At 27.3% G+C, this 26,621-nt stretch overlaps 13 protein-coding genes across 13 annotated transcripts; 6 read left to right on the forward strand and 7 right to left on the reverse strand.

Moving 5' to 3' along the window:
* Window positions 1–401: 401 nt before the first annotated feature.
* On the reverse strand, window positions 402–2,135 carry PNEG_01340 (hypothetical protein; the record flags this gene model as incomplete). The annotated part of the gene is made up of 9 exons (XM_007875078.2): window positions 402–453; window positions 501–601; window positions 642–1,335; window positions 1,379–1,518; window positions 1,561–1,619; window positions 1,663–1,734; window positions 1,783–1,856; window positions 1,903–1,954; window positions 2,003–2,135. 9 exons carry the CDS (start codon window positions 2,133–2,135, stop codon window positions 402–404), a joined length of 1,377 nt encoding a protein of 458 aa, XP_007873269.1.
* A 576-nt stretch (window positions 2,136–2,711) lies between these two features.
* Window positions 2,712–5,331, forward strand: PNEG_01341 (hypothetical protein). The gene is made up of 3 exons (XM_007875079.1): window positions 2,712–2,927; window positions 2,971–5,087; window positions 5,131–5,331. Exons 1-3 carry the CDS (start codon window positions 2,793–2,795, stop codon window positions 5,306–5,308), a joined length of 2,430 nt encoding a protein of 809 aa, XP_007873270.1. The 5' UTR covers window positions 2,712–2,792; the 3' UTR covers window positions 5,309–5,331.
* Window positions 5,332–5,699: 368 nt separating this feature from the next.
* Window positions 5,700–7,494, reverse strand: PNEG_01342 (hypothetical protein; the record flags this gene model as incomplete). The annotated part of the gene is made up of 2 exons (XM_007875080.1): window positions 5,700–7,154; window positions 7,195–7,494. 2 exons carry the CDS (start codon window positions 7,492–7,494, stop codon window positions 5,700–5,702), a joined length of 1,755 nt encoding a protein of 584 aa, XP_007873271.1.
* A 209-nt stretch (window positions 7,495–7,703) lies between these two features.
* PNEG_01343 (hypothetical protein) lies at window positions 7,704–9,489 on the reverse strand (the record flags this gene model as incomplete). Its single annotated transcript, XM_007875081.1, has 5 exons — window positions 9,398–9,489; window positions 9,095–9,351; window positions 8,807–9,048; window positions 8,124–8,759; window positions 7,704–8,074 (listed from the first exon to the last, which is right to left on the reverse strand). The coding sequence occupies exons 1-5, from the start codon at window positions 9,431–9,433 to the stop codon at window positions 7,704–7,706; spliced, it is 1,542 nt and encodes a 513-aa protein (XP_007873272.1). The 5' UTR covers window positions 9,434–9,489.
* Window positions 9,490–9,757: 268 nt separating this feature from the next.
* On the reverse strand, window positions 9,758–10,550 carry PNEG_01344 (hypothetical protein). The gene is made up of 3 exons (XM_007875082.1): window positions 10,386–10,550; window positions 10,276–10,332; window positions 9,758–10,230 (listed from the first exon to the last, which is right to left on the reverse strand). The coding sequence occupies exons 1-3, from the start codon at window positions 10,397–10,399 to the stop codon at window positions 9,837–9,839; spliced, it is 465 nt and encodes a 154-aa protein (XP_007873273.1). The 5' UTR covers window positions 10,400–10,550; the 3' UTR covers window positions 9,758–9,836.
* Window positions 10,551–10,602: 52 nt separating this feature from the next.
* PNEG_01345 (hypothetical protein) lies at window positions 10,603–11,967 on the forward strand (the record flags this gene model as incomplete). Its single annotated transcript, XM_007875083.1, has 7 exons — window positions 10,603–10,758; window positions 10,801–10,865; window positions 10,917–11,192; window positions 11,238–11,363; window positions 11,403–11,543; window positions 11,588–11,779; window positions 11,830–11,967. Exons 1-7 carry the CDS (start codon window positions 10,728–10,730, stop codon window positions 11,965–11,967), a joined length of 969 nt encoding a protein of 322 aa, XP_007873274.1. The 5' UTR covers window positions 10,603–10,727.
* A 110-nt stretch (window positions 11,968–12,077) lies between these two features.
* On the forward strand, window positions 12,078–14,611 carry PNEG_01346 (hypothetical protein). The gene is made up of 8 exons (XM_007875084.1): window positions 12,078–12,165; window positions 12,297–12,526; window positions 12,575–12,862; window positions 12,905–13,165; window positions 13,209–13,490; window positions 13,538–13,798; window positions 13,842–14,132; window positions 14,179–14,611. Exons 2-8 carry the CDS (start codon window positions 12,382–12,384, stop codon window positions 14,601–14,603), a joined length of 1,953 nt encoding a protein of 650 aa, XP_007873275.1. The 5' UTR covers window positions 12,078–12,165; window positions 12,297–12,381; the 3' UTR covers window positions 14,604–14,611.
* A 544-nt stretch (window positions 14,612–15,155) lies between these two features.
* On the forward strand, window positions 15,156–16,789 carry PNEG_01347 (5-aminolevulinic acid synthase; the record flags this gene model as incomplete). Its single annotated transcript, XM_007875085.1, has 2 exons — window positions 15,156–15,345; window positions 15,394–16,789. 2 exons carry the CDS (start codon window positions 15,156–15,158, stop codon window positions 16,755–16,757), a joined length of 1,554 nt encoding a protein of 517 aa, XP_007873276.1. The 3' UTR covers window positions 16,758–16,789.
* Window positions 16,790–16,814: 25 nt separating this feature from the next.
* On the reverse strand, window positions 16,815–18,874 carry PNEG_01348 (hypothetical protein). Its single transcript, XM_007875087.1, has 6 exons — window positions 18,508–18,874; window positions 18,418–18,460; window positions 18,135–18,372; window positions 17,547–18,088; window positions 17,200–17,506; window positions 16,815–17,154 (listed from the first exon to the last, which is right to left on the reverse strand). Exons 1-5 carry the CDS (start codon window positions 18,720–18,722, stop codon window positions 17,363–17,365), a joined length of 1,182 nt encoding a protein of 393 aa, XP_007873278.1. The 5' UTR covers window positions 18,723–18,874; the 3' UTR covers window positions 16,815–17,154; window positions 17,200–17,362.
* Window positions 18,875–19,346: 472 nt separating this feature from the next.
* PNEG_01349 (hypothetical protein) lies at window positions 19,347–20,650 on the forward strand (the record flags this gene model as incomplete). Its single annotated transcript, XM_007875088.1, has 3 exons — window positions 19,347–20,046; window positions 20,095–20,214; window positions 20,258–20,650. The coding sequence occupies 3 exons, from the start codon at window positions 19,347–19,349 to the stop codon at window positions 20,608–20,610; spliced, it is 1,173 nt and encodes a 390-aa protein (XP_007873279.1). The 3' UTR covers window positions 20,611–20,650.
* Window positions 20,651–21,211: 561 nt separating this feature from the next.
* PNEG_01350 (hypothetical protein) lies at window positions 21,212–23,484 on the reverse strand (the record flags this gene model as incomplete). The annotated part of the gene is made up of 14 exons (XM_007875089.1): window positions 21,212–21,651; window positions 21,699–21,809; window positions 21,852–21,897; window positions 21,942–22,142; window positions 22,183–22,321; window positions 22,366–22,383; window positions 22,425–22,471; window positions 22,513–22,638; window positions 22,684–22,743; window positions 22,820–22,901; window positions 22,947–23,092; window positions 23,133–23,187; window positions 23,230–23,281; window positions 23,328–23,484. 14 exons carry the CDS (start codon window positions 23,482–23,484, stop codon window positions 21,212–21,214), a joined length of 1,680 nt encoding a protein of 559 aa, XP_007873280.1.
* Window positions 23,485–23,631: 147 nt separating this feature from the next.
* On the forward strand, window positions 23,632–24,396 carry PNEG_01351 (hypothetical protein; the record flags this gene model as incomplete). The annotated part of the gene is made up of 3 exons (XM_007875090.1): window positions 23,632–23,729; window positions 23,779–23,854; window positions 23,904–24,396. The coding sequence occupies exons 1-3, from the start codon at window positions 23,708–23,710 to the stop codon at window positions 24,394–24,396; spliced, it is 591 nt and encodes a 196-aa protein (XP_007873281.1). The 5' UTR covers window positions 23,632–23,707.
* Window positions 24,397–24,454: 58 nt separating this feature from the next.
* On the reverse strand, window positions 24,455–26,021 carry PNEG_01352 (hypothetical protein; the record flags this gene model as incomplete). Its single annotated transcript, XM_007875091.1, has 8 exons — window positions 25,932–26,021; window positions 25,741–25,888; window positions 25,559–25,691; window positions 25,354–25,519; window positions 25,123–25,306; window positions 24,836–25,078; window positions 24,663–24,788; window positions 24,455–24,617 (listed from the first exon to the last, which is right to left on the reverse strand). The coding sequence occupies exons 1-8, from the start codon at window positions 25,996–25,998 to the stop codon at window positions 24,455–24,457; spliced, it is 1,230 nt and encodes a 409-aa protein (XP_007873282.1). The 5' UTR covers window positions 25,999–26,021.
* Window positions 26,022–26,621: the final 600 nt, after the last annotated feature.

The raw sequence follows: 26,621 nt of genomic DNA on the forward strand, positions 1-26,621 counted from the left end.
ACTACCTCTTATAGTTAATTCTAAATATCATATTCTAATTATTAAAGATATTTTTTATATCAAAATATAAAAGTAATTTTAAAAATTATAGAAGAAATTTGTTTTTCTACTTTTTTAATTACTCTATATTTATATTAAAATAATATTAATAAAATTAAAATTCTAAAAATTTTGATATTTTGAGATAAAATAAAAAAATTCAAGATTATATCAGTCAATATACAGATTTATTATAACAAATAGTATAATACTATGTACTAATCCTCAAATCATTTTAAAATTTAAGCAAATTAAAAATACATTATTTAAAAATAAATTACATATTAATTTCTAAAAAACAAAATATTATATATTTTTAAAATATTTATGCATATTGAACAATATAAAATAAATTAATACATTTATAAAGCCCTTCCAAATAAATGGCTAATACTTTCTCCATTATGTACTCTTCTATAAAAATATTTAATAATTTTTTATATAGTAAAAATATGATATACCTAATAGCCTCTCCAAAAACTTTACTAATATCAATTATAATTAACTTTGAAGATGTTTGTCTCTTTTTTTTGCTAACAGGATAAGTATTTGTTATAACAATCTATTTTTATTAAATTATATATAGACATAAACAAAACAACCTTATCAATACATCTACATTCTTCCATTTTTTCTAAACAGTCATTTTGCAGAATTCCGTGAGTAGCAAATACGAAAACCCTTTTGGCGCCACAATTTTTAATTAAATGTTCTGCAGCAGCTACAAAACTTCCAGGAGTCTCTATTATATCGTCGAGAATTAATGCAGTCTTATTTTCGACATCTCCAACCAATGTAATCATTCTTTCTTCGTTTAAATTTATACTTTCATCATCGTTAAAAGAAATAGCAGTAGATGTATCGCCAATAATCGATGCAGTATTTGAATAAAAAGAAAATGGCGGTAAAAACATACTATCTGGACCATGTGTGGCATCTATAGAATTTTCACAATAAGGAGATACTGAAGATGGATAATCATCATCTACTACATGTCCAGATATTAATCTTGCTGTACGTATATTTGAACATGTAATTCGATTAGATTGTGTCTTCTTTTGAGATAAAAGCTCATTAGGGGTACTTGATCCAGAAAGAATAGGTGTTTGATCATCATAACTATTTTCTTGAGAATTATATATATAATTATTATCATCAATGCTTTCCGTATTAGATGTAACGGGTGAATATGAATTTGTACTTATATGTGAATAAGATTCTTTAAATGTTTTTCTCTTTCTATCAGTATGAATAAGTGCAAAATTAATGTTTAAAATATCCGCCAAACTAGTAACCCTATAACAATAAGACAATCAAAACAAAAATAATATTTCTATACCTCTTAGCACCTCCCGGATTTTTACTTACAACAACTGCATTTTTCCAATCACTTATATTTTCCGTAATCCATTTTGCAATACTCGGTTCTGCAAACAAATTATCAACAGGTTTTGTAAAAAAACCCTGAATCTGAGAAGCCTAAAAACAATGAAGTTTGCGTTACTTAGAAAAAAGAATTACATGGAGATCCATCGTAATAATATGATCAACACCCGCAACAGTCAAAAGATTAGCAACCACTTATTAAAATTAAATAATACATATATATAAACATTCAAATACTTTTTGCTGTAATTGCACCACGATGCCTTCTCATTTTACTCTGTTTAGAATATGGGAAATACGGCATAACTGCTACAAATATCTAAGTATCAAAAAAACACTTTATATCAACCATTTTACCCGTAATCTTCGATGCCGATGCCCCCTTACATGCTGAGATCATAATTAAAAGTTCCATAAGATGATCATTGATCCTAAATCCCACTATTAATCCTTTTTTTCCCTAAAAATATATCTTACGTGTTACTCCCTGATTGAATAATAAAAACATCTTCCATACGTACTGAACACGCTAAATACATATACATCAATCAAAATCATTCCTAAATTTCCTTCCTACCAATTTCTACTCTTGTTTCTTGATTAGAAAATTTTTTAAGACTAACTGGTGCTGGAGAAATTGCCAAATGATGAGTAATTGCTTCCACAAGTTCCGGATGGGATGATCCACCAAAAATTTTTGTCCGTCTCATCTTTAAATACCTTACCGCCTTTCGTTTTTATTGATTAAACTCTATATTTACTTGGTCTTTTGAGAACCTCCATTTTTCTGCGGTTTGATCGAGAAAAACTCGCAACGTATTCGTCTCAATACCAAATGCATATAAAGCGTATATATGCCGCATATATCACGCATATAATACGTATATACTAGCTATATATCTACATACATAACCTATATATTACCTATACACCCTATATTATCTCAATGTTTCTCTATTTTTTCCAGAACAATCTATATGCGTCTTCTCTTGCATATAATTCCATAATAATCCTAGATTACTGCCTCTATTTAACGCATACATTCCATCTACCACTGTTCCGTTTCTTTCATTTCATATATTTACATATAATGAAAGAGCGTCTAAAGACTACTTACAGTGGGGAAAACAGATATAGATAAATAATTAAATAAGCAGTGTATTTCTAGTAGTTTTAAATATAAGAAATCAAGAAGTTTTTAATAAATAAATAAATATTTATTTAGATTTATTTAATAAGGTTAAAATTTTCTTATAATTTTTATATTTTTAACGAAACCGTTAAGCTCAATCTTAAAAAGCAGGAGAATATCTATTAAAAATATAGATTAATGCGCATTATTTTAGATAAAAAGCTCTAAATATTAAATGCTTTATTATTCAAAAAGGTCTGTTTGTTTAGGAGAGGTTTTTCGGTATACAATTATAGTAGATCCATCGTTTAAAGAATTTGAAGAGACATCATGTAAGAGATTATGGCTTAGAATAAAGAATACGACTTCGGTAAGTGGTATTTATGGTTAGATATTTCTGAAAGAATATGAAGCATATATTTAGAGCAGGATATTTTAAAGGACCGTATACACTTTATGTATCAGTTCGAAGGGATGATTATTCAGTAGGAAAACCATCATTAGATTTTATGCCACAGTACTGTCCGAATTTGAATACAGGATGTTCTTTTTGGGTGGAACTTCCTCTTGTATTTGAGGAATCTTTTGAAGATTCAAAGACAGTGCCTTTTTTAAAAAAAAAAGGATGGATTGTTGATATTATTAGTCAAATTGTATTTACAAAGTCAGCAAGGGTTTATTTTGAGTTTTCATTATCAACATCAAAGCAAAAAATATATTGGGAAAATTATTTTGGGATTGTAGAAATTAAGAATGTATCTATTAAAGTATTCGAACAGGATACTAAACAATTATGGTCTATAGATAAAAGCTTAAAGGAAAATGGTGTAAGTGGTAGTGATTCTTTGGAGAAGAATATTCATTTTGTTGTTTTAACTCATGGTCTTCATTCAAATGTCAGTGCAGATTTATTTTATCTTAAAGAACGTATTGAAGTAGAAGGACGCTTAAAAGGGGAGAAATTGGTTGTTTCTGGTTATAATGGTAATGTTTGTTTGACGGATAAAGGGATTGAATACCTTGGAAAACGTCTTGCAGAATGGGTGTTGAAAGAAGTTGGATGGTTCGAAAATGAAAAGCCGTATTATCAAAAAATCTCATTTATCGGACATAGTCTTGGTGGATTAATACAGCTTTATGCTATAGGTTGGATATGGATACGAACAGAAGGGAAATTCTATGATGTTTCTAATAATGGTCTTGTTCCAGTTAATTTTATTACGCTTGCTACTCCATGGCTTGGATTATTTGCAGAAAATCCGAAATATATAACGAAAGCATTAGAGTTTGGAATTGTAGGAAGAACAGGGAAGGAGTTAGGATTTACAATGAAATATGATAAAGGAGCATGTTCGAAACATATTGGTGAAACGGATAACCATTTACCTCTTTTAAGAACGTTGTCACTCGAAAAAAGTCCATTTAGAAAGGCACTTAAGCTTTTTAAAAGAAGAACGTTATATTCAAATATTATTAATGACGGAATTGTTCCATTAAGAACAAGTTCCTTATTTTTTCTTGATTGGAAAAACATTGACTATTTTGAAAAGAAAAATCTTAATCAATATCAAAAAGGTGCTTTATATTCAATTCAAACGGAAAGAAATTATCAAGATCATCATGAGCAAAAAAATAATGATGAATCTATAAACACTAGCAGTTCATCCCAAATAGAACCTACGATGTCGTCTAATGTATCAATGCAAACAAATGCTACTAGCTTTTCTCTCACAATGCCACATATAGAAGAATTTTGCTGTTCGGATAATAATAAATCTAATAATAGTAAATTTGAGAGTACAATTTTAGACACATCTAAAAACATGGGATTCTTAAATGAAGTTGAATCTACAATGAATTCTCAATCTAGTCTAAAGGAATTTTTTATATTTAAACCCAGTCGTACTTCACCTTCAAAAACAGATGTTCAATTACCTTTATATTTAAATTCTATGTATCCGTATAATTCAGTTTCTTATGACTGTGATTCTTTAAAATTAATTAAAAATAATCATATTTTGGACTCTTCAAAAACAGGCGAATCGATGAATACATTATCTTTTATCTCTTCATTTAAAAATTACTTTAAAAATAAACATGATAGAAATAATTGGAAAATAAAACGAGATAAACAAAATAAAACAATTAGGAGTAATGATAGTTATTATACATGTTCTCATCAAAAGGCTGATTTTATACCCAAAATGAGTTTCTTTCAAAGTGCAAGCAAAGTTTTAAAACCGCCTTTGCCGAAAAAAGACTATTTTATTAACCCTTGTCGAACGAAAACTATAGTTCATGACCAATATTATTATCCTGATGATATATTAAAAAAGTTTTCTAAGCTTTATTCTAAATTAAGTATTATCTCTGAAAATGGAAAAAACAGTATAAAAAGGAATAAAGTTTTTAAAGAAAAGTTAAAACTTCAGGAAAAGATTGCGAAAGAATGGCATTCTGATATGGTTTGGAGAAAAGTTCTTGTATATCTGGAACCTGATGCGCATAATAATATAATTTGTAGAAGAATGTAATCACTTTTCTATGTTTATTATTAGGCTTATAGAATATAGGTTTGTAAATGCATATGGTTGGCCAGTTATAGAACATTTGGCATCAAATCATTTTGGAAAGGATCCTAAAGATGAATCTAATAATAAATTAGAGTTAGAAAAAGAAACATATAATAATAATTTAGTTAATCATACGAAAATTAATGATGATATTTTTATACATAATAATGAGATATGATTTAATTATGAAATAAATCTGGAACATCTTAGAGTGAATTTATTTCTAATAGATCTTTATTTTTTGAAGATTTTATTATAATTGGTTTTATATTATGATTATTATAATAAACTTTTGTAATAAGACATAATAGTTGTTTAGTAATTTAACTATTTTGTTTTTACAATGATTACAATTTTTTAATAAATTAATTTTTCAAATTTATAAAGTTTTATAATACTAATATATAAAAATGTTTAAAATACATTAAGCTCATTATATATAGATTTTATGAAAGTTTATAACTAGAAGAAGTCATTATATAGTAATAAAATTCTATGATACACTAAATGATTTTCAAAATTTTGTTGAATTAAAAAACTGAATTATTAATTCAAATATGTTCAAATATTTATAAATTAGTTATTAAAAGAGCGACAGGTTTCCCTTCGTTTTCACCTAGGATTATTATTTCATGATCACCAATTTGACATAATCCTAATGCTTCCATTTGTATTTTTATAACACTTTGATAACTGTTAACTTGGTTATTGAAAACATTCCAATACAAATATAGATTTTGACTATTACAGTGACCTTTTCTATAGACACCAGATTCAACAATAATTGCAAATTTACCGGTATAGCTATATTTTAAATATTTTTTTGATATTTTAGATGAAGATATATATGACAATGCAGGAAATGTATAAGAATGTACTAAATTCATCAGAGAAGTCTCATTAGAGCTCTCTATATTATAAATTAATGCGTCAACATCATATTTTATTGCTAAGCAAGAAGTCTTATTTTTTTCATTTGTAAATTGACTTCCAACAATAGTTATTCCACTGATTTCAGCAATACAGACATCTTCTTTAAATTGCTGCAAAAAGTAAGTTTCTGCATTCTCATAATCTATAATGTAATTATCGCTTGACTTAATTTTTGATATTGGCTCAGATTTTAAAGATAAAAGATTTTTTAATACCATTGTTCTATCGGATAAATTCTCTAATTCTAATATGTTGTCATTATTTTCAAAAATATGAGGCCATTTAAGTCCAACATTTTCTTTTTTCATGCAAATTTCAAGAATTTGTTCAGGAAAAAGAGGAGTTGTTGAAAGTGTCCATGTTGACTCTGAAGGGAGAATTGTATGATAAAGTTTAGAATTCAGTACATATTTAAGTCCATTATCCTCATTAAAACCTTCTAATTGATTGCGAGAAAATTTAATGGAAATATCTTGTTTAGTAATTGTCGGGGACATTGTTAAAAATAAACGAATATCTTCAGAAGTTTGAATCCAAGTATAATGTAGCTGTTCATTATATTCCCTCAAAGTTTCATAACCCTTTTGAAGGTTATCTTCAATTCTATTTTGAACACCTAGAACAATAGTTTGGTCAATTAGAGTTTTTCCCAAAAACTGAGAAAAAATAGGTATTTCCTTAGAAAAAAAAACATTTAAAATAGATAATTCCCAAGATGTAGATGTTTTTTCACACATAATATTTTTTATTAAATATCTTCTTGATTTTGTATTTGTTTTTTCCTTTCTTCCATTTAAATGTGCAATCAAAACTTGTATCTTTATATTTGAATGGTAAACTGCATCCAAAATGATAAAAGGATGGGACTCCAGATCTTCTGTTGAAAAAACTGCCATATCCACTTGTACAGGATCGCTTGATGAATCAATAAAGTAAAATTTTCCGGCACCATCTGTGGCCAATATTAATGTTTCTGTTAATGACTTTAAATCAGGAAAATATGGATAAATATCATCATAACCCGTTCCTCTACATTCAAATTTTGGAATATGGATAGTTGCAATAATTCTTTCTTTAAGAATTACTTCATTCTAATTATTAATAGTTATCAAAAAAATATATCATTTTTACCTTAATTTTTTCCATAAAAAGTTCTACAAAAACACCATCCTCTGAAATATATAATGCACAAAATGGTTTTACACTTGGTCTCAGGTGATTTCTTCCTAAACGTGCTTTCCATTCATAATATCCAATTTTTGCATAAGATGGTATCTGTAATTTTGAAAGTTTATGAGAAATCTCTAAACGATAAAAAGATAATATTTCCTTATCATTTCTTAGTTTATAAGATTCGAATTTAGGATGTAAAAGTGTAGTATTTCGTGCGAGCTTGAGTGTTATACGAGCTGTATTGACCTGACTGTTCATTTAATGCAGTTGCTAAGGCAATCGTAGAGTTAAGATTGATATATATTTGAAAAATTAATTTAACTGATTAATTAGCCAAGATAGTTATCATAAAGATAAATAAATTTATAGTGAAAATCTGTATTATGTCTTTTATGAATTGTCTTTTTTTGATTAAAATATGCAAATAAATTGTGATTATAAAGTAAATTTATCTTTTATATGTATAATCATATTTCGTTAATATAAGGCGGTCCATTTTCATTGTATTCGCCTCTTCCCATATAATTTTTTGAACTTGGATCATTAAAAGATAATTTAGCAACAATTTCTCCACCAAGAAAACATGCTTCTTCTAAAACTGCATTGGAATTTCTGTCTGATTTCCATTCAGGAAAGAAATCTGGTATCTTTGCAAGCCGAATTGTTGATGGAAAAATAATTGGTGGATTATGATAGACCAAATAACTTGAATTAAGATTTGATGATGTATTGGAGGTTGTATATGTTGATATAGGTAGATTATGATGTTTTTGAGAGGAATTTTCGATGACAGAAACATATTTTTGAGTTAGATCTGAAAAAATACGTTCTTTAAACCCTGTCAATTATCAGCTTTTAAATATTTTTAATTATGTTATATGCTTAACCTGCAATTCTGGATCCTTCACCAACAATAGCAATGTTTTCCCAAAGTTCAGCACGCCTATTTGATTCAATACTAGGATTATTTGTTGCTATATAGACAGCATTAAGAATATCAAGTCTTCCATCTTTAACATCATTAAAAAAAAAATCACACATTCTAAATCTTTCTTTTCCAACTAATATAATCTGATTGTTATCCATTGTAAATTGGTTATAAATCATTTGTTTGTTGTCTAATATAACGTTTTCAGCTTTTTGACCTTTTTTACTCTGATTTTTTTCTGCTTCTTTTTGAGCTAAATATTCCCTTGTTTTACCACTAGCAACAATTGATGCTACATCTTCTACACCATCCATGCTACTATCTGGAAATGGTAAGTTATCGTTTTCTCTATTTAATAGCTTTTGAAAGGATTCTTGAGCATTTTCTACAATAACTTCAACAATATTTGAACATTTTATTTTTTCTGAAAGCTCAAATGTAATCTCTTCTGGAAGAAGAGGTGTATTAGTTTCTTTTAAAATAGGAGGAGATGACAAAAGTAAAGAATGAAGATACTCCGTTATACTTTTTCCGCCAATAGGAATTGTCACTCTTGCAGGCACAACTGCTTGTGCATCTAATACCGGAGTAATGTCTTGAATAAGTTATATTTTTCCAGAAAAATAAGTATAAAACAAATACCTGTTTTTTCATGACCAATATGTATAACAAGACCTGAAAGATGCCCCATTGCATACAAGGGAAGAACACTTGAATTGCCTATTGCAAATCCTGCGACAAGATGTTCTTCAAAAAAGATACGCGTTGCAAGTTCCTTATCTCGAAAATTCCATTGAGGTGGAACAATTAAATAAACTGGATTTACAAATGTTCTTGGCTGAGGTGGATAGGGTCTATTCATTATCTTATATAAAATATAATTCCTTCATAAATATAAGTTAGATGTCTAAGAAAAACGCAAATTTTAACCAAATTGCTTCTAGCGCTTTCCAATTTTTTACAACCCCTTGCTTAATAGGCCATATTATTTCAATATCCTTGTCAGAAATTAGTGCTTCATCAAGATCAGCTCCAACGAGATAATTTTCTTGACAATTTTTCTCTCTAATTTCATTATTTAATCCTTTTCGAATACCCACTCGTGTCAATATTTTCACAGTTGGCGGTGTTAATGACTCAGAAAGTCCAAGAATTGCACGTGTCTTATATGACCCGACATGAATCACCTATTTACTATTAACAAATAGTCCTTAATAGATAATATTCATCAACAATAATATTTTCATCTCGAAAAGTAGTTAGTGGCATGCTTTAGACACTTTTAAAAAAACAAGAAAGATAAACCCTTATATAAATTACAACTTTATAGATAAGGTACGTATTTATATTGTATAAAATTATCTATTCTGCCTTATTTCTTAAGATAAAGCTTGTATAATTTTTTTGATCAGTAGTCACCATGACAATTGTTGTCATGGTGACTATATCTTGACAAAATTTGATTTTCTTCAAAAACATTAAAAATAGTGACAAATTGAAGTTCAAATCTCTTAAATAGGATAAAATTTGTTAATTTTTTTGATTCTATATTTTATATTTTTTAAAGATAAATTAATAGTTTTAAAAATTAGGTTTATTATATTCATAAGATAGATAAAATAATATTGGTACATATAAAATCTAAAATTTAATAAAATTGTTATGTTTATCTCTAAATAGCTTGTTTTTCATTCATACATTTAAACGCGTCCCCCTCTTGATAATCGTCCCGTATCCCAAAAGCTTTTCTGAGTTTCTCTAACTCTCTAGCTTTTGCTGTTGCAAGTTCATGAACTTGATAAGATTTTAAATTTTTTACATCATCATTACTAATAATTTCATCACTTTTTTCATTTAGAAGCTTTTCTCTATATTCTTTTACTTTTTCCTCAATTTCTTCTTCATTAAGTTCTCCATTTTCCTCAAGACTATCTCTATAATTAAGTACTTTTACCTCAACCTTTCTTTTTCTATCATGTTCAAGAATTTCTTTATCTGCTTTCTTAGTATTAGATTTTTTTAATGTATATGGTTTTATTGTTTCTCTTGGATGTTTAATATGAGATCTGAATTCTTATTAATTTTTAAACTTTTAAAGAAAAAAAACATACAAATTTCTTACAATATAACCATTTGTTCCAGAACCACGAGGTGTTGGAAGACCTATTCTAAAATTTTATTAATTTATTATGGAAATAAACGAGATTTTATAAAGATATACCCATTATAACTCATTTTTAAAACTAAAAAATTATATTTAAGCTTTTAAAATAGTTTTTGAGCTCTTTTCTTAATAAAGTTCTAAATAACTTTTTAATATTAATATATATTTTGTAGTTAATATTAGGTTCTATCTGGTTATAATCTTTAAATCTTCATAATATTTTTAGGAAATGTTTAGTAAAAATGGGAGGTTTTTAATCAACTCGACATCTTTAAATATTAGAAAAAATTAGAAATATATTAAGAATATAATGCAATGAATAATGGGATATTAAGAAATGAATGTTTTTTCTTAAGAATTTGTTTATAAGCTTTTTTTTCTAAAAAAAAAGATAGAAATATGGAAGATCAAGATCAAAAGAACATAAAAAGTAAAAAATTAATATTTTTTAAAAAGACTTAGATATATTTAGATATATCTAATAAGAGCAAAAAGTATAGAAGAGAAAAACCTTGGGATTCTGAAGAAATTGATCACGTAGGTCTTTTTATGACGAAAAATATGTATTATTTAAAAAGACAATTCTAGTGGAAAATTGAATCTTTTGTTGCAGATAAAGATGCACCATCTTTTACAGATGAATCATCATTTGCTACGCTTTTCCCTAAATATCGTGAAAAATATCTTCAAGAAATTTGGCCTCATGTTACACAAAATTTAAATAAATATGGGATATCATGTGTTCTTGATATGATTGTAGGAAGTATGACAGTAAAAACAACAAGAAATACAAGAGATCCATATGCAATTCTGAAAGCTAGAGATCTTATAAAACTTCTTGCTCGTAGTGTTCCTTTTCCTCAGGTTTTTTTTATTTTTTTTTCATACTATTTTTATTTATTGTTTCAGGCAATTAAAATTATGGATGATGCTATGGCATGTGATATTATAAAGATTGGTGGGTTTCTAAGGAATAAGGAAAGGTTCGTAAAGAGAAGACAGCGTATTTTAGGTCCAAATGGATCTACTTTAAAGGTAAATATAATAAAATTTAATTCATTACTTAGTCTATAGGCGTTAGAATTATTGACGCAATGTTATATAATGGTTCAAGGCAGCACAGTTAGTGTTATGGGAGATTATAAGGGCTTAAAACAAGTACGTAAAATTGTTGAAGATTGTATGAAAAACATTCATCCTATTTATCATATTAAGGTATATGTTTTTAATTTTTTATGCTTTTTTAGATTTTTATATAGGAATTGATGATTAAAAGAGAACTTGAAAAAGATCCTCTACTTAAAAATGAATCTTGGGATAGATTTTTACCACATTTTAAGAAACGCAATGTTTCACGAAGAAAACCAAAGCATATTAAGGAAAACGAATATACACCATTCCCTCCTCCACAAAACCCAAGAAAAATTGATCTTCAAATAGAAAGTGGAGAGGTGCTTAGGATTTTTTTGATTTTTTTTCTTTATAACTAAATTATGGATAGTATTTTATGTCTAAATATGCAAAAGAAAGAAAAAAACGTGAGGAAAGGAAAGAAAAACAAAAACAAGTTTCGGAAAAAAGAAGAAAGGAGAGGGAAAGTGCATTTAAACCACCTGAAGATCCTGTTTATAAAAGATAAAGGGTATGTCTAAACCTAACCCTACTTATTATATTTTTTAATTATTTTTATAAATTTTAAAGATTATTTTTATATTTCAAATTACAGGGTTAAATATTTTTTTAACATACTTATTAGTTTTGGATAGGTAGAGAGAAAGTTTATCTTAGCTGACAAATTTTTTAAGTCTTGTTCTTATTGGATTTTTGACTATTATTTGTAGGTGATTTTATTTAATTTAAAATAGTTTTATAAAGTCTATTTATACATTTATATTGATATTATCTTTTTTATTCTTTTCTTGACTTTTAACTATTCTTTTAAATTGTTTTTTTATTAATTTTTTATAGGTTTATATTATATATTTTTCAAATTTGTTACTATAAAGTTGGAATCATTCTTATTAGGGCTTTTTAAGCTTTAAAACAGTATTCTATGAAATTTATAAATTTTATAATTATTTTTAATTTGATTTTTTTATATTGTCAAAATTGTAAAGGATCTTTTTTTCTAACATTTCAAGAACATATTGAATCGAATAAAGCATGCCATGATTTTCTTCATAATAGTAATTTTAAAGGTATATTTTTTGATTTTTTAAAATATTTCTATTGAAAGTTAAAAATAGAACCTCTTATTAAATGTGTGAGAAAAATTGCAAGAGAATCACATTGTGGAGGAACCTATGATGTACAGTGTCTTTGTAACTCAGACCATTTTTTTTTTTCTACTCTTTTTGTTAAAACATATGCAAGTTGTTTTCGTTCGTTAAGCTCAGATGAACATTTTTCTTTTTCACAGTTTTTTGAAGGTCTTTGTAAGGATCCACCAGTTCCTGATAGTTCATGTGTTAGTTTAAATAAACCTCCTCCTCCCATTCTATGTTCAGATCCATATAAAGGTATTAAATTTGGAAGTAAGGAAGTTTTTTATTTAAAACATTGGTAAATGTTCTCAGGAGAACTTTTGGCATGTATGAAAAAGTTTGCAAATCAATCGCTATGTCGGAATGTGAATGATGCAAATTGTTTATGTGATTCACGTTCTTATTGGATTGGTGCTAATGAATGTCTTCGTTCTGAGGATATAAGTAAACTTGCTCTCGTTCAAGAGTTTCGAAAGTCACTTTGTAATTCACCGCTTGAGCTTCCTGGATGTTCTGGCGTTCCAGATGTTTTACCAGATTGTCCAGATGTTTTTCAAGCTGCTAATCTTGATAGTATATTATCCAATGGTGATAAATCATAGTTAATTCATTGCAGGTAGCCTTCGAGAATGCTTGACAACTATAGCAAAAGGAACACGTTGTGGAAATATGGATGCAGTTTGTTTATGTGATTCAAAGAAGTTTATTGATGCTACAACAAAACAAGAAAATTATGATATTTGTTTCGCCAAACTGTCTCTCAGTGTTCGTCAAAGTTATTTGAAATATAAAGCGGAGCTTTGTAGTAGTCCTAAGCAGACTAATATGTGTATTTTAAAAAAGCCCTCATATCAACAAGTCATTTGTTTTGATCCATACAAGGATGCAAATTTTAGAGGTATCTGTTTAAACATTTCTTTTTTTTTTCTCATTAACAATATCTAGATAGTCTTGAAACATGTTTGATAGCTGCAGCGAAAAATTCATTGTGTGAACAGCCTTATGATTCATTATGTCTTTGTGATTCGTTGTCATATTTGAATGCTGTTAGAAAGTGTGTCATCGGTCTTGATAATATAGAGCGTAATAAAGTTGGTGTTTTTCATGAAGTTATGTGTAAAAATCCCGCCTCATTACCTGGTTGTCGTAAAAAAACAGAGTTATTGTCTCTCTGTAAAGATGTTTTTGAAAATACTAACTTTAGATGTATGTTCTTAGTTTTTGTTTCGCTATCATCTAATAGGCATAGCTGAATTGAAAGAGTGTTTAAGAGAAATAGCTAAAAAGTCTCGTTGTGGGGGGAGTTATGATCCAGTATGTCTTTGTAATTCTAAATATTTCATGGAATCTACTATATTCATTGATACATATGAAAAATGTTATCGTCTATTGACTGTTGAAGAACATCTTGCTTTTACGGACTTTTATAATATTATGTGTAAGAATCCTTTGTTACCTCCTGTACCTTGTATTCAACTTCAAGTATCATCAAAAAAACCTGTTTTATGCTCGGATGTGTATAAAAATTTAGAATTTGGAGGTAAATATTTTTTAAAATATATGATATTTCTGTTAATATTATATAGAAAAGTTCATGGAATGTATGAGAAAAGCATTAAAGAAATCAAATTGTTTAGAACCTTATGATGCATTATGTCTTTGTGATTCTAAATCTTATTTCGATGCTGTTAATAGATGTATAATTACTACAGATAATAATGAATATAAAGTATTTAGAGATTTTTCTGAAATTTTATGTAAAAATCCTTCATTACTTCCTGGATGCAGTATGGATACTGTTTCATTGACTGAATCAAAAACTACATCGGTATCGACAACCGTCTCTTCTACTGAATTACTGAAAATTACTGAAACAATAAAGTATACATCGACATATACAACTATTCCTGTACCTGGTATTATAATATCACATTTTTCTGGTTCTCAACAAATAAAAATCAACAATGTATTTTTCTTTTTTATAATGATCTTTATTATTATAAATATTTAAAAACCTTAATTATATTTGTTTTTTTAATGAATACACATTATTGTTAAAAAAAAGTATTTTTTTAGGAATTATTTAGGTCTTGTTTATATTTGTAAATAAAAATAAAAGATTACTATTATTAACTATAAGAGTTTTTTTATTTAAAATTAATTTTTATATTATATATTGATAAGATCTGAGATTAAAAGGTATTTTATAATAAATAATTATATAAAGAACTTCATACAACCGTAACATATAGTTGTTTTTAAGTCCCTTTAGCCTATTATTTTGTGCTTTTCTTTTATTTTTTTTCAATTTAATATATTTCTAATTCAGAGGTTCTGATTGGCTGACGAATAAACGTAGGATTACAAATAAAATTAACATAAAAAAGTATAAAAAGGCAAGTATTCTTTTTTTTTTTCTTAGAAAAAGACAAATGGAATCGATTTTAAGGCAAGGAACGCGTCTTTGGTGAGTAAGTGTTAACAATCGTTGTTTTTCTTAGTATTTTATAGCGGATTTTTAAAAACAACATCCTCTAGTAAATTACATCAGTTAAGTCAAATAATGACAGCGGGAGGGATAACAGAGCTTCAAGCATTAGGATATGCATGTCCAGTCATGGGGAATGTTATGAAGAATATTGAAGCTCGTTCATATGCTACAGCAAGTCGTACCAATAATGCAAAAATGGATGTACTTGAAAATATTCATGCAAAGGCAGGGGTTTTTGGATCAATATCAGACGGAAAATCAGGTAGAAAATGGAATTAGTATTATGTGAAAGATTGATAATTATTTGTAGAAGTTTGTCCATATGGAAAAGCTATTCTTAATGCGCCTCATGAACAAGTATTAACGAATCAGTTTTTTGATTATGAAGAATGGTTTTCTAGTGAACTAGATAAAAAACGTAGGGACAAGTCGTATCGGTATTTTAACAATATTAACCGACTTGCAAATGAAGCTCCATATGCACATACAAACGATCTTAATAAACGGGTTACTGTATGGTGTTCTAATGATTATTTAAATATGAGTAAAAACAAGCAAGTTATTGATTCTATACGCCATACTCTCCATGTTTATGGAGCAGGAGCAGGTGGTACCCGAAATATTTCTGGACATAATCAACATGTTGAGCATCTTGAAGCAACTCTTGCACATCTTCATGAAAAGGATGCTTCTCTTGTGTTTAGTTCCTGTTATGTTGCAAATGATGCATGTATTTCTACCCTTGGTAGTAGAATTCCGGATTGTATTATATTTTCAGATGCTTCTAATCATGCTTCAATTATTCAAGGGATTCGCAATTCTCGCGCTAAAAAGGTGATTTTTAAACATAATGATCTCAAAGACCTTGAATCAAAGCTTATGGCAATTCCTTTATATATACCAAAGATTATTTGTTTTGAATCTATTTATTCTATGTGCGGTTCAGTTGCGCCGATCAAAGAAATTTGTGATCTTGCTGAGAAATATGGTGCTCTTACCTTTTTAGATGAAGTTCACGCAGTTGGTATGTACGGGAAACACGGTGCTGGTGTTGCTGAACATATTGGACAAATGTCTCGTATTGATATTATTAGTGGAACATTAGCTAAAGCTTATGGTTGTGTTGGTGGCTACATTTCTTCTTCTAAAAATATTATTGATGTAATTCGCTCTTTGGCTCCTGGATTTATTTTTACGACAGCTTTACCTCCTCATGTTATGGAAGGTGCACGTGTTTCTGTTGAATATCAAAAGCGTACACAACGTGACCGTATTCTTCAGCAGATTCATACCCGCCACCTAAAAAAAGCTCTTAAGGATGCTAGGTTGCCTGTACTTCCTAATCCAAGTCATATAATACCTCTGATGGTAGGGGACTCTCAAACTTGTAAAGAAATATCGGATGAATTATTGTTAAAATACGATATATATATACAGCCTATCAATTACCCTACGGTTCCTGTTAATATGGAGCGTTTGCGAATTATACCGACTCCGGCTCATACTATAGAGTTTCAGAAGAAACTTGTAACTGCTTTGAAACAAATTTGGGATGATCGTTTATTAAAAAAAATAGATGATTGGGATATGGAAAGTCTTGGTTCATTTACAGAGGAATTATGGACTGATGAACAATTAAGATTTTATGATACTGAGAATATTTTAGGAAAATGATGTTTTATAAAATTAAACTGTTAAATATTTGGATAGAATAGTACTATGTATGAATATCAATTTAATATAAATCTTTGTATCTAAATATATAATATATATTCTAATATGCCTAGCTGTTTTAAATATATCCATTTTCTTTTAGCATTTCTCTGAATATTTTTTTGCATTCTATCTGAGCGCCAAGTTTCCTACAAAGAAGGAATTGGCCGCTTAATTTCCTGTGTAAGGAATATGTTTCTTGAGGAGGTGGTATTAATCTTTGTTGAATCATTAATGGAATAGTTGCTTTTATTCTTTCTGTAATCGTTTGTTTTGAGAAGTCATAAATATCAGGAGCATTATAACAAAATGGTTCTGCTAACGTTAAAATAGAATCAATATGCGCATTTAACATCGCCTATACTGCGTAAATTTCAAAAATATTATCTATTAAACATGATACTTGGGATTCTTCGCCTGTAAGATATCCTAATTTAACAGAAATATTATAACATGCGTCCTTATTACGTTCAGAGGCTGCTTTGAGTATTGAAATGTAATTATTGATAAACTCTATATTAAACGAGCGAGAAGCGCCAAAATCAAGCAATCCAATCTATTTAATATTAAAAATGTTTCCAATAATTATAAATTAAGAATTCTTTTCTAGAGTTTTCATCAAATAAAAAGTTACTCCAATTTGGATCAGTTTGCATATATTTGAATTCAATAATTTCTCGAAGACATAATTTGAACAATGACGTTCCAAGCTAATCTAATAAATAAAAGGACATATATATAATTATTTACCCAGTTTCTTGTTTTTTGGTCAACCTCATTTACTTTGGCTAAACTTTTTCCTGATAAATATTCCATTGTTAACACATGTTTACTAGTAATTTCTGGTATTACTTTTGGAATGAGAAATGTTTCGTCATTTTTAAAAAGTTCCTGAAAATGTTTCATACAGTTTGCTTCTCTTTCATAATCACATTCCAAAATTAATTCTTTTCTAGCAAAATCAATAATTTTATCAAGAAACAAACCTTTTGGAAAAAATCCTGATGCAATAAGTAAAATTTCTAAATTGCTTAAATCAGAGTCTATTGATTCTTTAATTCCAGGATATTGGATTTTAACAGCAACTGGAAGATAAGATGATTTTAAAACTGCTGAATGTACTTGACCAATAGATGCAGCGGCTATAGGTGTTTCATTAAATTTGGAGAAGAGATTTCTCCAGTCTTTAGTAAATTCTTTTGTCATAATTTCTTCCATTTGATTCATAGGCATGCAATTCGCATGATTCTGCAATTTTACTAAAATTTCATGTAATGTTGTAGGAAGCATTTCTATGTTTTTTTTATTAATAAAATTAAAAAATAGTATATAAATAACCTTGGAAACTAATTATTTGGCCAACCTTCAAAGCAGCACCACGCATTTTAGATAGTTTAGCAACCAGTCGATTAATATTAGATTTATTCATAATAAGTGAAGTATTTTCTCTCTTGCTAGAAAGACGTTGAAAACTTTCTTGTAATGCTCCAATTCCTAGACCAACAAATAGACTTCCAAAGTGATACAATCTTTCTATTTGACTTGTAGGAACCGTAGATTCTTGCATAGATGGTAACTAGATATTGTTTAAAAAAACAGATTAAGTATAAAAAACATATACTTCTTTAGTACTTTCATAGTTTAAAGATTCATTGTTTTCATTTCTATGTTATATTTAGGAAAAATATCTTTTTAAATAAAAAAAATATACTTTTTGTTACTTTTCTTCGAATATTTTCTTAAGAAACATGTTATTTGAATTTTTTTTAATTTATGTGTTAAACAAGCTTTAATTTCCTTGTTCTTACGACCTATAATTACATCTCTATTACTATAGAATATGTAAAACCGTTTAAAAACAATAAAAATGTTCCTATTAGTGCGATGAATATAAAAATATTGATTTAATAAACTACTAGTTCTCATTATCAAAAAACAATAGATTTATGTATAAATATGTGTTTTTATGTGCTTATTTTTTCTTAAAAGTCATAAAAAAAATAAAAAAATATTTTATCTGAACTTTTTTTTAATAATTTTAGTCATAATTTTTATGAAAATTAACCGTTTAAAAGTCTATTTCTTTATATTTAACAGATATCTATAATTTTTTGTTAAAACGATATTGAAATGTCTTTTATACCTTTATTTATTCCTAATGTCTTGAGTTTAATATTTTTATGTCGTTAATCTGATCGTTCATAAGAAATGCTTATTTTTATATCAGGAATATTTGTTTTTTTTTCTTAAACAAAAGATTCCGTATTAATTTATTGGTTTTATTTCATACAATTTAATATGTTTTTATGTATATTTTTAATCTTTTTTTTTTTATATTTTTAAAGATGGCTGGTGTATTCAAGTACATATTTCTGCACAAATAGCCTACACAATATTCTCCCTTTTTATGTGTAAGTCTTAATAAAGATATTCAATACAAATCATTTGTATTTTCTCTTGATTTATAAAATTCAATTACCTGGTTTATCTTTGATAACAGCTTATCAGCTTATCAGCTTATCGGTAAAGAAATATTTAGAGGGTTTATTAATGTTTCTATGGATAAAAAGAAAGCTTAATTATATTCAAGATATACAAAACATATTTTATGGTGGAAATTCTTCTAGAAAGAGTTCAAAAAGAAGTATTAAAGATGCTACAGAATCTCAAATAAACTGTGGACTAGATAAATTTTTTAATCATAATTCAAGAAAATCATCTAGACATCTTTCAGAAACATCCTCAAGGACTCTTATACGTGATGAAGATTCTTTTGATGTTAGAGATGATAAAAATATATCTTTTTGTTCACTTTATCAAAAAGAACATAAACATCGAAATTCTCAGAAAGATAGATCATTATCTTTCCTTATACAAGATAAATGTTCCAGTCCTTTAGTTGTTTCTGTTGATAAGAATTCAAGATATCCGAAGATTGCTGGAAAAAATGGTTTTAGAGCAGTTAATAGATCAATAATAACGAATTTTTTAAAAAAAATTTTTTGTCTTAGTTATTTTGTGGATGAAGAAAGAATATTTCGAATAAATAACTCAAAAAGTGTGTCTCCTCCCATGATTTGTGATAGACTTTCTTCTATGTCCCATCAGCCTTTATCTTCTGTTTCTTTATCATCTTTAAATACTCAACAAAAAATGATAGAGTTACCGGAAAAAAAATTTGATTATTTATCAATAGGAAACATGTGGGTTCCTGGACAAGATGGATTTGGCATGATTATTGAATTATCAGGTAAAATGTTATATCATGTTAATGCGTTTATAGATTAACTATTATTAGATTGGATTAATGATAAATTATCTACTAGAACACGACAGAGACTAGCGAATGAACTAAGACGATCTATATCAACACATGATAAACCTGGTTACATTTATGTTTTTAATTTGCAGTCATCAGGTAAAAAAAATATTTGATTCAAATGACTACTAATAATTAAAAGAGATAATTAAACCTTATTCATTGGAAAAAATGATCATAAAAATAGGAAGAGCGGGCAATATACAACGTAGATTAAGTCAATGGCCCAAGCAGTGTAATTTTATACCTGAATTGATAGAATATTTTCCATCGAATGAAAATGGACCAAAGCAATGCTTAGTTAGTTATAGAGTAGAACGATTAATTCATATAGAACTTCAAGATAAATTTTTATGTAAACCACAAACCTGTATTACATGTGGAATTTCACATAGAGAATGGTTTTATGTACCAAATTTTACTGCATGGAATGAGGTAAAGCAAACTATAGAAAAATGGATAGAATTTTCATTTATAGCATATGGAAAAACTTAAGCATGTGTTTTTAATTTCAAGCATTTTAATGATTCCAGGAAAAAATAAAATGATTTTTGAAGAATATTTATTTTTTAAGATATTTCATTTGTGGTTCTTTATGATATTATCTGATTGTTTTTCAGTTGATATGTTTTTAAATTATTGTTTTCTTTCTCTATTTTATATAAAAAAATTATCTTATACCAATAAAATATTAAGTATTTTATTTTTGATAACTGATGTTTTTAAAAGCTTTAAAACATTCAATCTTCCAATAAAAAAGTTTTAAAAATAAGTAAAATCTTAAAGTCTTCAATATCTATATTATAAATTTTATAGCATTATTAGAAACAATTGCTATTTATGAAATATTAAAGATATAACTCAAGTATCAAGATTAATCTTGAGAATTGAAATCGTATTCTATGGTTAAAATTTAAATAAAACTCAAATGCATTTTTGATATAAGAATCATTCTATGTTTTAAAATATTTTATTAAAAGCATGAGTATTTTACTTAATGATATAATCTTATATATCAAATTTAAATTATATAATGTATACGTAAGACTTATAAATAATATTTATTAGTGATGATGACAGCGTTTAATTGAAATAGCTAGCGAAAATATTTATTTGATTTCCATTCTAAAATTTCCTTAGGAAGATTAATAGCAGTTGTATTTTCTAAAAGAATTCTCTTTTTACATCTTGTTTGAAAAGTAGCTTTTCTTTTGTCTTTCTTCTTTAAAAGATCATCTTGTTTCTGTATAATATTAAAATTAACATTTATTTCTTGCTCTTTAAGTATGTTTGAAAAACAGTTAGTAGACAGTATATTAGATTGTATTTCAGATAGATTATTTTTTGTTAAAAAGCTATAGCAATTTTTTTGTAAAGAATAGTCTAATTTTTTATTCCAGTTAAATAAGACCTTTTCATCATAAACTTTTTCCAAAATAGCACGATGACGAGATATCCAAATGTGATTAAATGCATCGTCAACTGTAAACCTGTCCGATGGCTTTTTACGTAGTAGTCCTGAAATAAAATCCTTTGCTATATTTATTTAAATAAAATTAATTATTTATAAGGAAAAATAATACCTTCAAGACTTACATCAGACCAAGAATCTCCAGAAAAATCAAATTCTCCTTTTTGAACTTTACGCATAATTTCTTTTTCAGTAACTTCCCCATTGTCAAAAGGATTATAGCCTAAAATATTAAATATATTTGTAAAATAAGTATAATTATCACCTCCCAAAAGCGCAAACATAATAACTCCAAGACTCCATAAGTCAATCTAGTAACGATTTAAAATAGAAATAATAGAAATAATGAATATACCTCTTTTCCATAACCTTTGATATTCTCGCAATTATTATTTCGGATGGCACAAGAATGTATCTCTGGGGCAAGATATGAAGGTGTACCCACAAATGTTTTCATTCGAGAAGAAGCTCCAAGTCGTTGCGCAACACCGAAATCTGTCAAAACAACACGAAATCCAGAAGAAATAGATGTACTTGTTACTAGAATATTTTCAGGCTAATTATTTTAATGTATTTTTTAAAAAGAAAAAATATACTTTCAAATCACGATGTATTACATTTTTGGATTGAAGATATTGAATTGCTTTGAGTATTTGTAAAACTATAAACATACAGTCTGTTTCTTTAAGTTGACCATATTTAACACATAATCCATATAAATCTCCACCATGTATTCTAAAATAATGAGATTTCAGACGCTATTCGATAATGAAACTCACAATTCTTCAAAAATAAAACTGAAGGAAGTTAGCAAAAATTTGATAAAATATATTTATACTAATTTTTTTCTGTTTCTATCTCATAAAATACTTGAATAATATTAGGCTAGATATTTCAGAAAGATAGAAAAAAGATAATGTATATACATGAGAAAGATTCTTTAAAATTTGTGCTTCTCGAAGACATTTTGAGCTATTAAATTTTGAAGATATCTTTGAGATAACTTTACATGCAACTTGTCTGCCTGTTGTTTTATCAATAGCCATATAAATCTTGATATCCTTAAATTATGCAGTTGAAAAGTTATTATTTTTTACCTCTGAAAATCCTCCTAGTCCAAGTAATCGTGGTGTAATTTCATACTTGTCTTGAAATACCTTAAATATAGTTAGACATTGCTTTTTAATATTTTTATAGAGTCATATATATGTATATATGTGCTCCTAAATTAACCTCAATATCCTGATCAATCTTTTTCAAAATATTTGTTACTGTATGCTCTTGTTGAAAGATAAATGATGCACAATGCCGAATACTGTTAAATAATAAAAATTATTCTATTTTTTATATATAAATTTACTCTAATTTGTCCCCGTTACTCAATAAAACAATATGATGTTTCCCAATCTTTCTTCCATTGTGATAAGTTCCATTAAGACTCAAATCTTCACAATAACATAATTGTTCAATTTCTTGTGTTTGATCAAATCCATGTTCTACTGAAACCTATTTTTATTAACAATGAATTTACAAAGAAAAACTATACCGTATAAATCCTAAAATGATGGTTACTTGCCATTTTTTGATTCACTACAAGGTCGCTAGTTTTATAAATGCGTGTTTTTATTTCATTTTTTAATTACCATTGCTCATGACGACCCACCCAAACCTCTTTATTGGCATAAATTGAAACAACTATGTGCATTTAGACGTTCTTAAACATCATATAAATTCAATATACCTTGGTCTCTTTCAATTCCTTGGAATAAAAGCATTGCGCAACGTCCTTTTCTTGAACGTTGCTCTCCAATTGATGCATGTTGAGATATTCTTTCAGTGCATCCAAGAAGCTGAGTTGGATACGCACAAAAGTTCTTCATGTTATATAATTCATTCATTCTTATTGAATAATCTTAGGAATTCATGTTTTTTTGTGATATTTGAAGGTTAAGTTGTAGAGAATCAGTATTTTTCAGATTAATTTGGTTTCTATAGTAATCTACGGATGGTTGCTAGGGCAAGCTATAAAGTGAACAATACCTCACGGAAAAAAGTTGAAGAAAATGATTATAAATTAAGGGATTTTAGAAGGGTTTAGAATAGTGTGAAACGTATTTGGATATGTCATTTTTTGATACATTTGGTATGGATTTTTCTTCTGGAAAAAAATATAAAAATTAATGAATCAATAGTTCAACTTCCCATATCAATTAATGAAGGACGTGTAGTTTCAGTGGAGAAGGAACTAATGGAAAAACTTGAGCCATTGTATAGTCTTTTATATGTTTTTTTGTTTTTTTATGAATTTGTTTTATAGTAATCGTCTTATAAAGTCAATTACTCTAAATCAATATCCGGAAGATATACCTCTACCACCAAACCAGGTGCATCCTAAACGATCCATTCATATTAATCGGTTAAAGGAATCTGGCACTGAACATTCTCGTAGAAAAAACTATGATGAAGCCCTTAAATTCTTTACGCTTGCTGTAGAAATGGCTTATGGACGTCCATATTGGGAACCTGCTTCCTTGAGTAGAGATGAACTAGCAGCGGCATTTTATGAAAGATGTACTGTATATCTCGCTTCTAAACAATGGAAAAATGCTTTTGTTGATGCATCAACCGTTATTGGGATTCGAAAAGCTTGGAGTAAAGGTCATCTTTGTAAATCAAAAGCGCTTCAAGGTATGGGAATATTAGATAAAGCAAAAGAATCACTTGAACTTGGATTGAGTTTTGAACCGAAAAATGATGAATTATTAGCTGCTCTTAAGGAATTGAATAGGCAGTTAGAAAGATATTTTTAAATATAACTCAATATATATTATAAAATATATCTTTAAATTAAAGCCATAAAAAATGTATTTATCTTAATTTCCTCTGTTTTTTTGATACAATTTCGAAGGGTAATGTAAGAACTGCTCTTTTATATAATTTAACTTCTGCTTTGGAAAGATTCATAGCAAGTCGTTGAGCTTCTGTGCATCCTTGAATTTTGCATCCTAATGTCTTAAACAATCCTTTGCACCTTTCTAGAATTAAAATACATATTTACGATTAAAATTGTTCATACTTTTGAGTACTAAGTGAAAGATCTTGTGCCAAAAGATTTATATCAACAGAAAAATTATCAATAATTAAACAAAGTGCAAATAAATAACACAAAATTTTGTCCATTCCATGAGACGTTATAACCGATCTATATATAAGATAAATAAAGTAACTTTTTAAATTTTTTAAAAATACTGGATTGTTTCATAATTTGTTCCTGAACGGATATACTCTGAAAATCGTGTAATGAGATGATCGATTAAAATCAAAGGCAAATCCCCTAATTTTTTTATCAATAGTTCCTTTTTTGATACTAAATGACGATTCGTATAAAATGCCATTAGCAATGAAACGTAATAAAGTAATTTTATATGACGCTTGTTTTTCTTTTCTGCTTTTAGTGCTTTTGACAAATGTTCATTAACATATCGTGAATTTCTAAATAGGATAAATAAGATTTTTTATAAAAGTATATATCAAACTTGAAAGGAAGTAATAATGTACGATTTCGTTCGTTTTGTTCTTGAAGAATTGCTTTAACGTGAATAGCTAATAGTTCTGGTTCAGTTACAATATCTGATAATGAATAAACTTCTTCTAATTTAGTTGCTTGTGTATTTGGAGGAGGAATTGGAAGATTTGGATATGTATTTGCATGGATTTCTTCTAATTCTGAATAAATATTGATTTTTATAACAGTAAATATTAATTACCCAAACTTGACATGTTTTTAGTTACCTCTTTAACATCGTTTATCATATGAGAAGATATATCTTCGAATTGTTGAGTATCAATTATATTAAATGCTTTATTTTGAATTATTTTTTTCATTTTCTTCGACCCAAATGTTTCTCCAAGTTCTTTTTTTTCCTTTTCATACTAAAATTGTTATTTTTTATAAAAAGGTCTATAATTTACATCTTTCTTTTCTATATTCTTTTCTATATCTTCATGGATCTTTTGTGACTTAACATGACATTTCAAATGAATCAATGGTACTGGAATCATGTCAAATGTATCATTTTCTTGATTTTCAACAGCAATACAATATCTAATTTTACAATAAAACTTCTCTTCTAAATACTCAATGTAAAACATACTGGAAAAAACTATCTCCACGCTTATTAGCAGTTGATCCATGATATCTAATTCCTCCAGAATCACCTTCAACAATCCATTCATTCGACTTTTCTTCTCGAGAAACTGTAAAATGAGTTTTTTGATCTGGTAAAAACCCTGGTGATGAAACTAATAATATTTAAAGTATATTTAATTTATATTTTCAATTTACTGAGAATAGGTCCTGGTACATTTTGTACTGAATGTAGACGGATTTTTTTAAATGATAAATCCGTCATGGGCTTAATTATTTTAACGCCTAGAATATTAATATCTTTAAGCCGTGAAAAAGAGTTATAAAAAATTAAAGATAAAAAAAGTATATTTTGATAACAGAAAAAATGTTAAAAAAACCTTAAAAAATAAAAAAATAACAAAAATAACAAAATAATGAAATATATGAATTAAAAATTCATTCAATTAATCAATAACGTTAAAAACTTTCAATTCTGTTTAGATCTTAATAGTTCTTTATTTAGATCTTGCTCTTGTCTTTTTTCGTTTACCTAAGAAAAACATTTAAAAATATTAAAAAAAAATCATAAATATACGTTTTAATCGTCGAACTCTTTTTTTCTTCCATTTGGCTAAAAATATTAATTCTAATTAAATAAATATATTTAAAGTTTTACCTCTCATTATTTAAGAGTAAAAAAGATTAATATTAATCGGAGAAAATCGGGTACGGGAAATGCCGCATATGACTTCTAAGAATTACAAAAAAAATAGTTAAATGAAAGTTTGGATATAATATTGTAAATCATATGTATTAATAAAAAGTATTTTAAAGAGTAATTTAATTTTGATTTTAAATATTTATTTCAAAATATTCTTAAATATTTTTAAATTATATTTTTATGTT

Source organism: Pneumocystis murina (assembly GCF_000349005.2).
Source record: "Pneumocystis murina B123 chromosome Unknown supercont1.6, whole genome shotgun sequence".
Classification (NCBI taxonomy): Eukaryota; Fungi; Ascomycota; class Pneumocystomycetes; order Pneumocystales; family Pneumocystaceae; genus Pneumocystis; species Pneumocystis murina.

Coding starts and splice junctions, on each gene's coding strand:
- PNEG_01341 (XM_007875079.1), top strand. CDS start 2,793: ATGCTTTATTATTCAAAAAGGTCTGTTTGTTTAGGAGAGGTTTTTCGG. Junction 2,928..2,970: donor GAATAAAGAATACGACTTCG/GTAAGTGGTATT, acceptor AAGAATATGAAG/CATATATTTAGAGCAGGATA. Junction 5,088..5,130: donor AATATAATTTGTAGAAGAAT/GTAATCACTTTT, acceptor TATAGAATATAG/GTTTGTAAATGCATATGGTT.
- PNEG_01344 (XM_007875082.1), bottom strand. Junction 10,231..10,275: donor GGTTATATTGTAAGAAATTT/GTATGTTTTTTT, acceptor ATAAGAATTCAG/ATCTCATATTAAACATCCAA.
- PNEG_01346 (XM_007875084.1), top strand. CDS start 12,382: ATGAAATTTATAAATTTTATAATTATTTTTAATTTGATTTTTTTATAT. Junction 12,527..12,574: donor TCATAATAGTAATTTTAAAG/GTATATTTTTTG, acceptor AGTTAAAAATAG/AACCTCTTATTAAATGTGTG. Junction 13,491..13,537: donor CAAGGATGCAAATTTTAGAG/GTATCTGTTTAA, acceptor AACAATATCTAG/ATAGTCTTGAAACATGTTTG.
- PNEG_01348 (XM_007875087.1), bottom strand. CDS start 18,722: ATGAGAACTAGTAGTTTATTAAATCAATATTTTTATATTCATCGCACT. Junction 18,373..18,417: donor ACTATGAAAGTACTAAAGAA/GTATATGTTTTT, acceptor AACAATATCTAG/TTACCATCTATGCAAGAATC. Junction 17,507..17,546: donor ACCAAAAAACAAGAAACTGG/GTAAATAATTAT, acceptor TTATTAGATTAG/CTTGGAACGTCATTGTTCAA.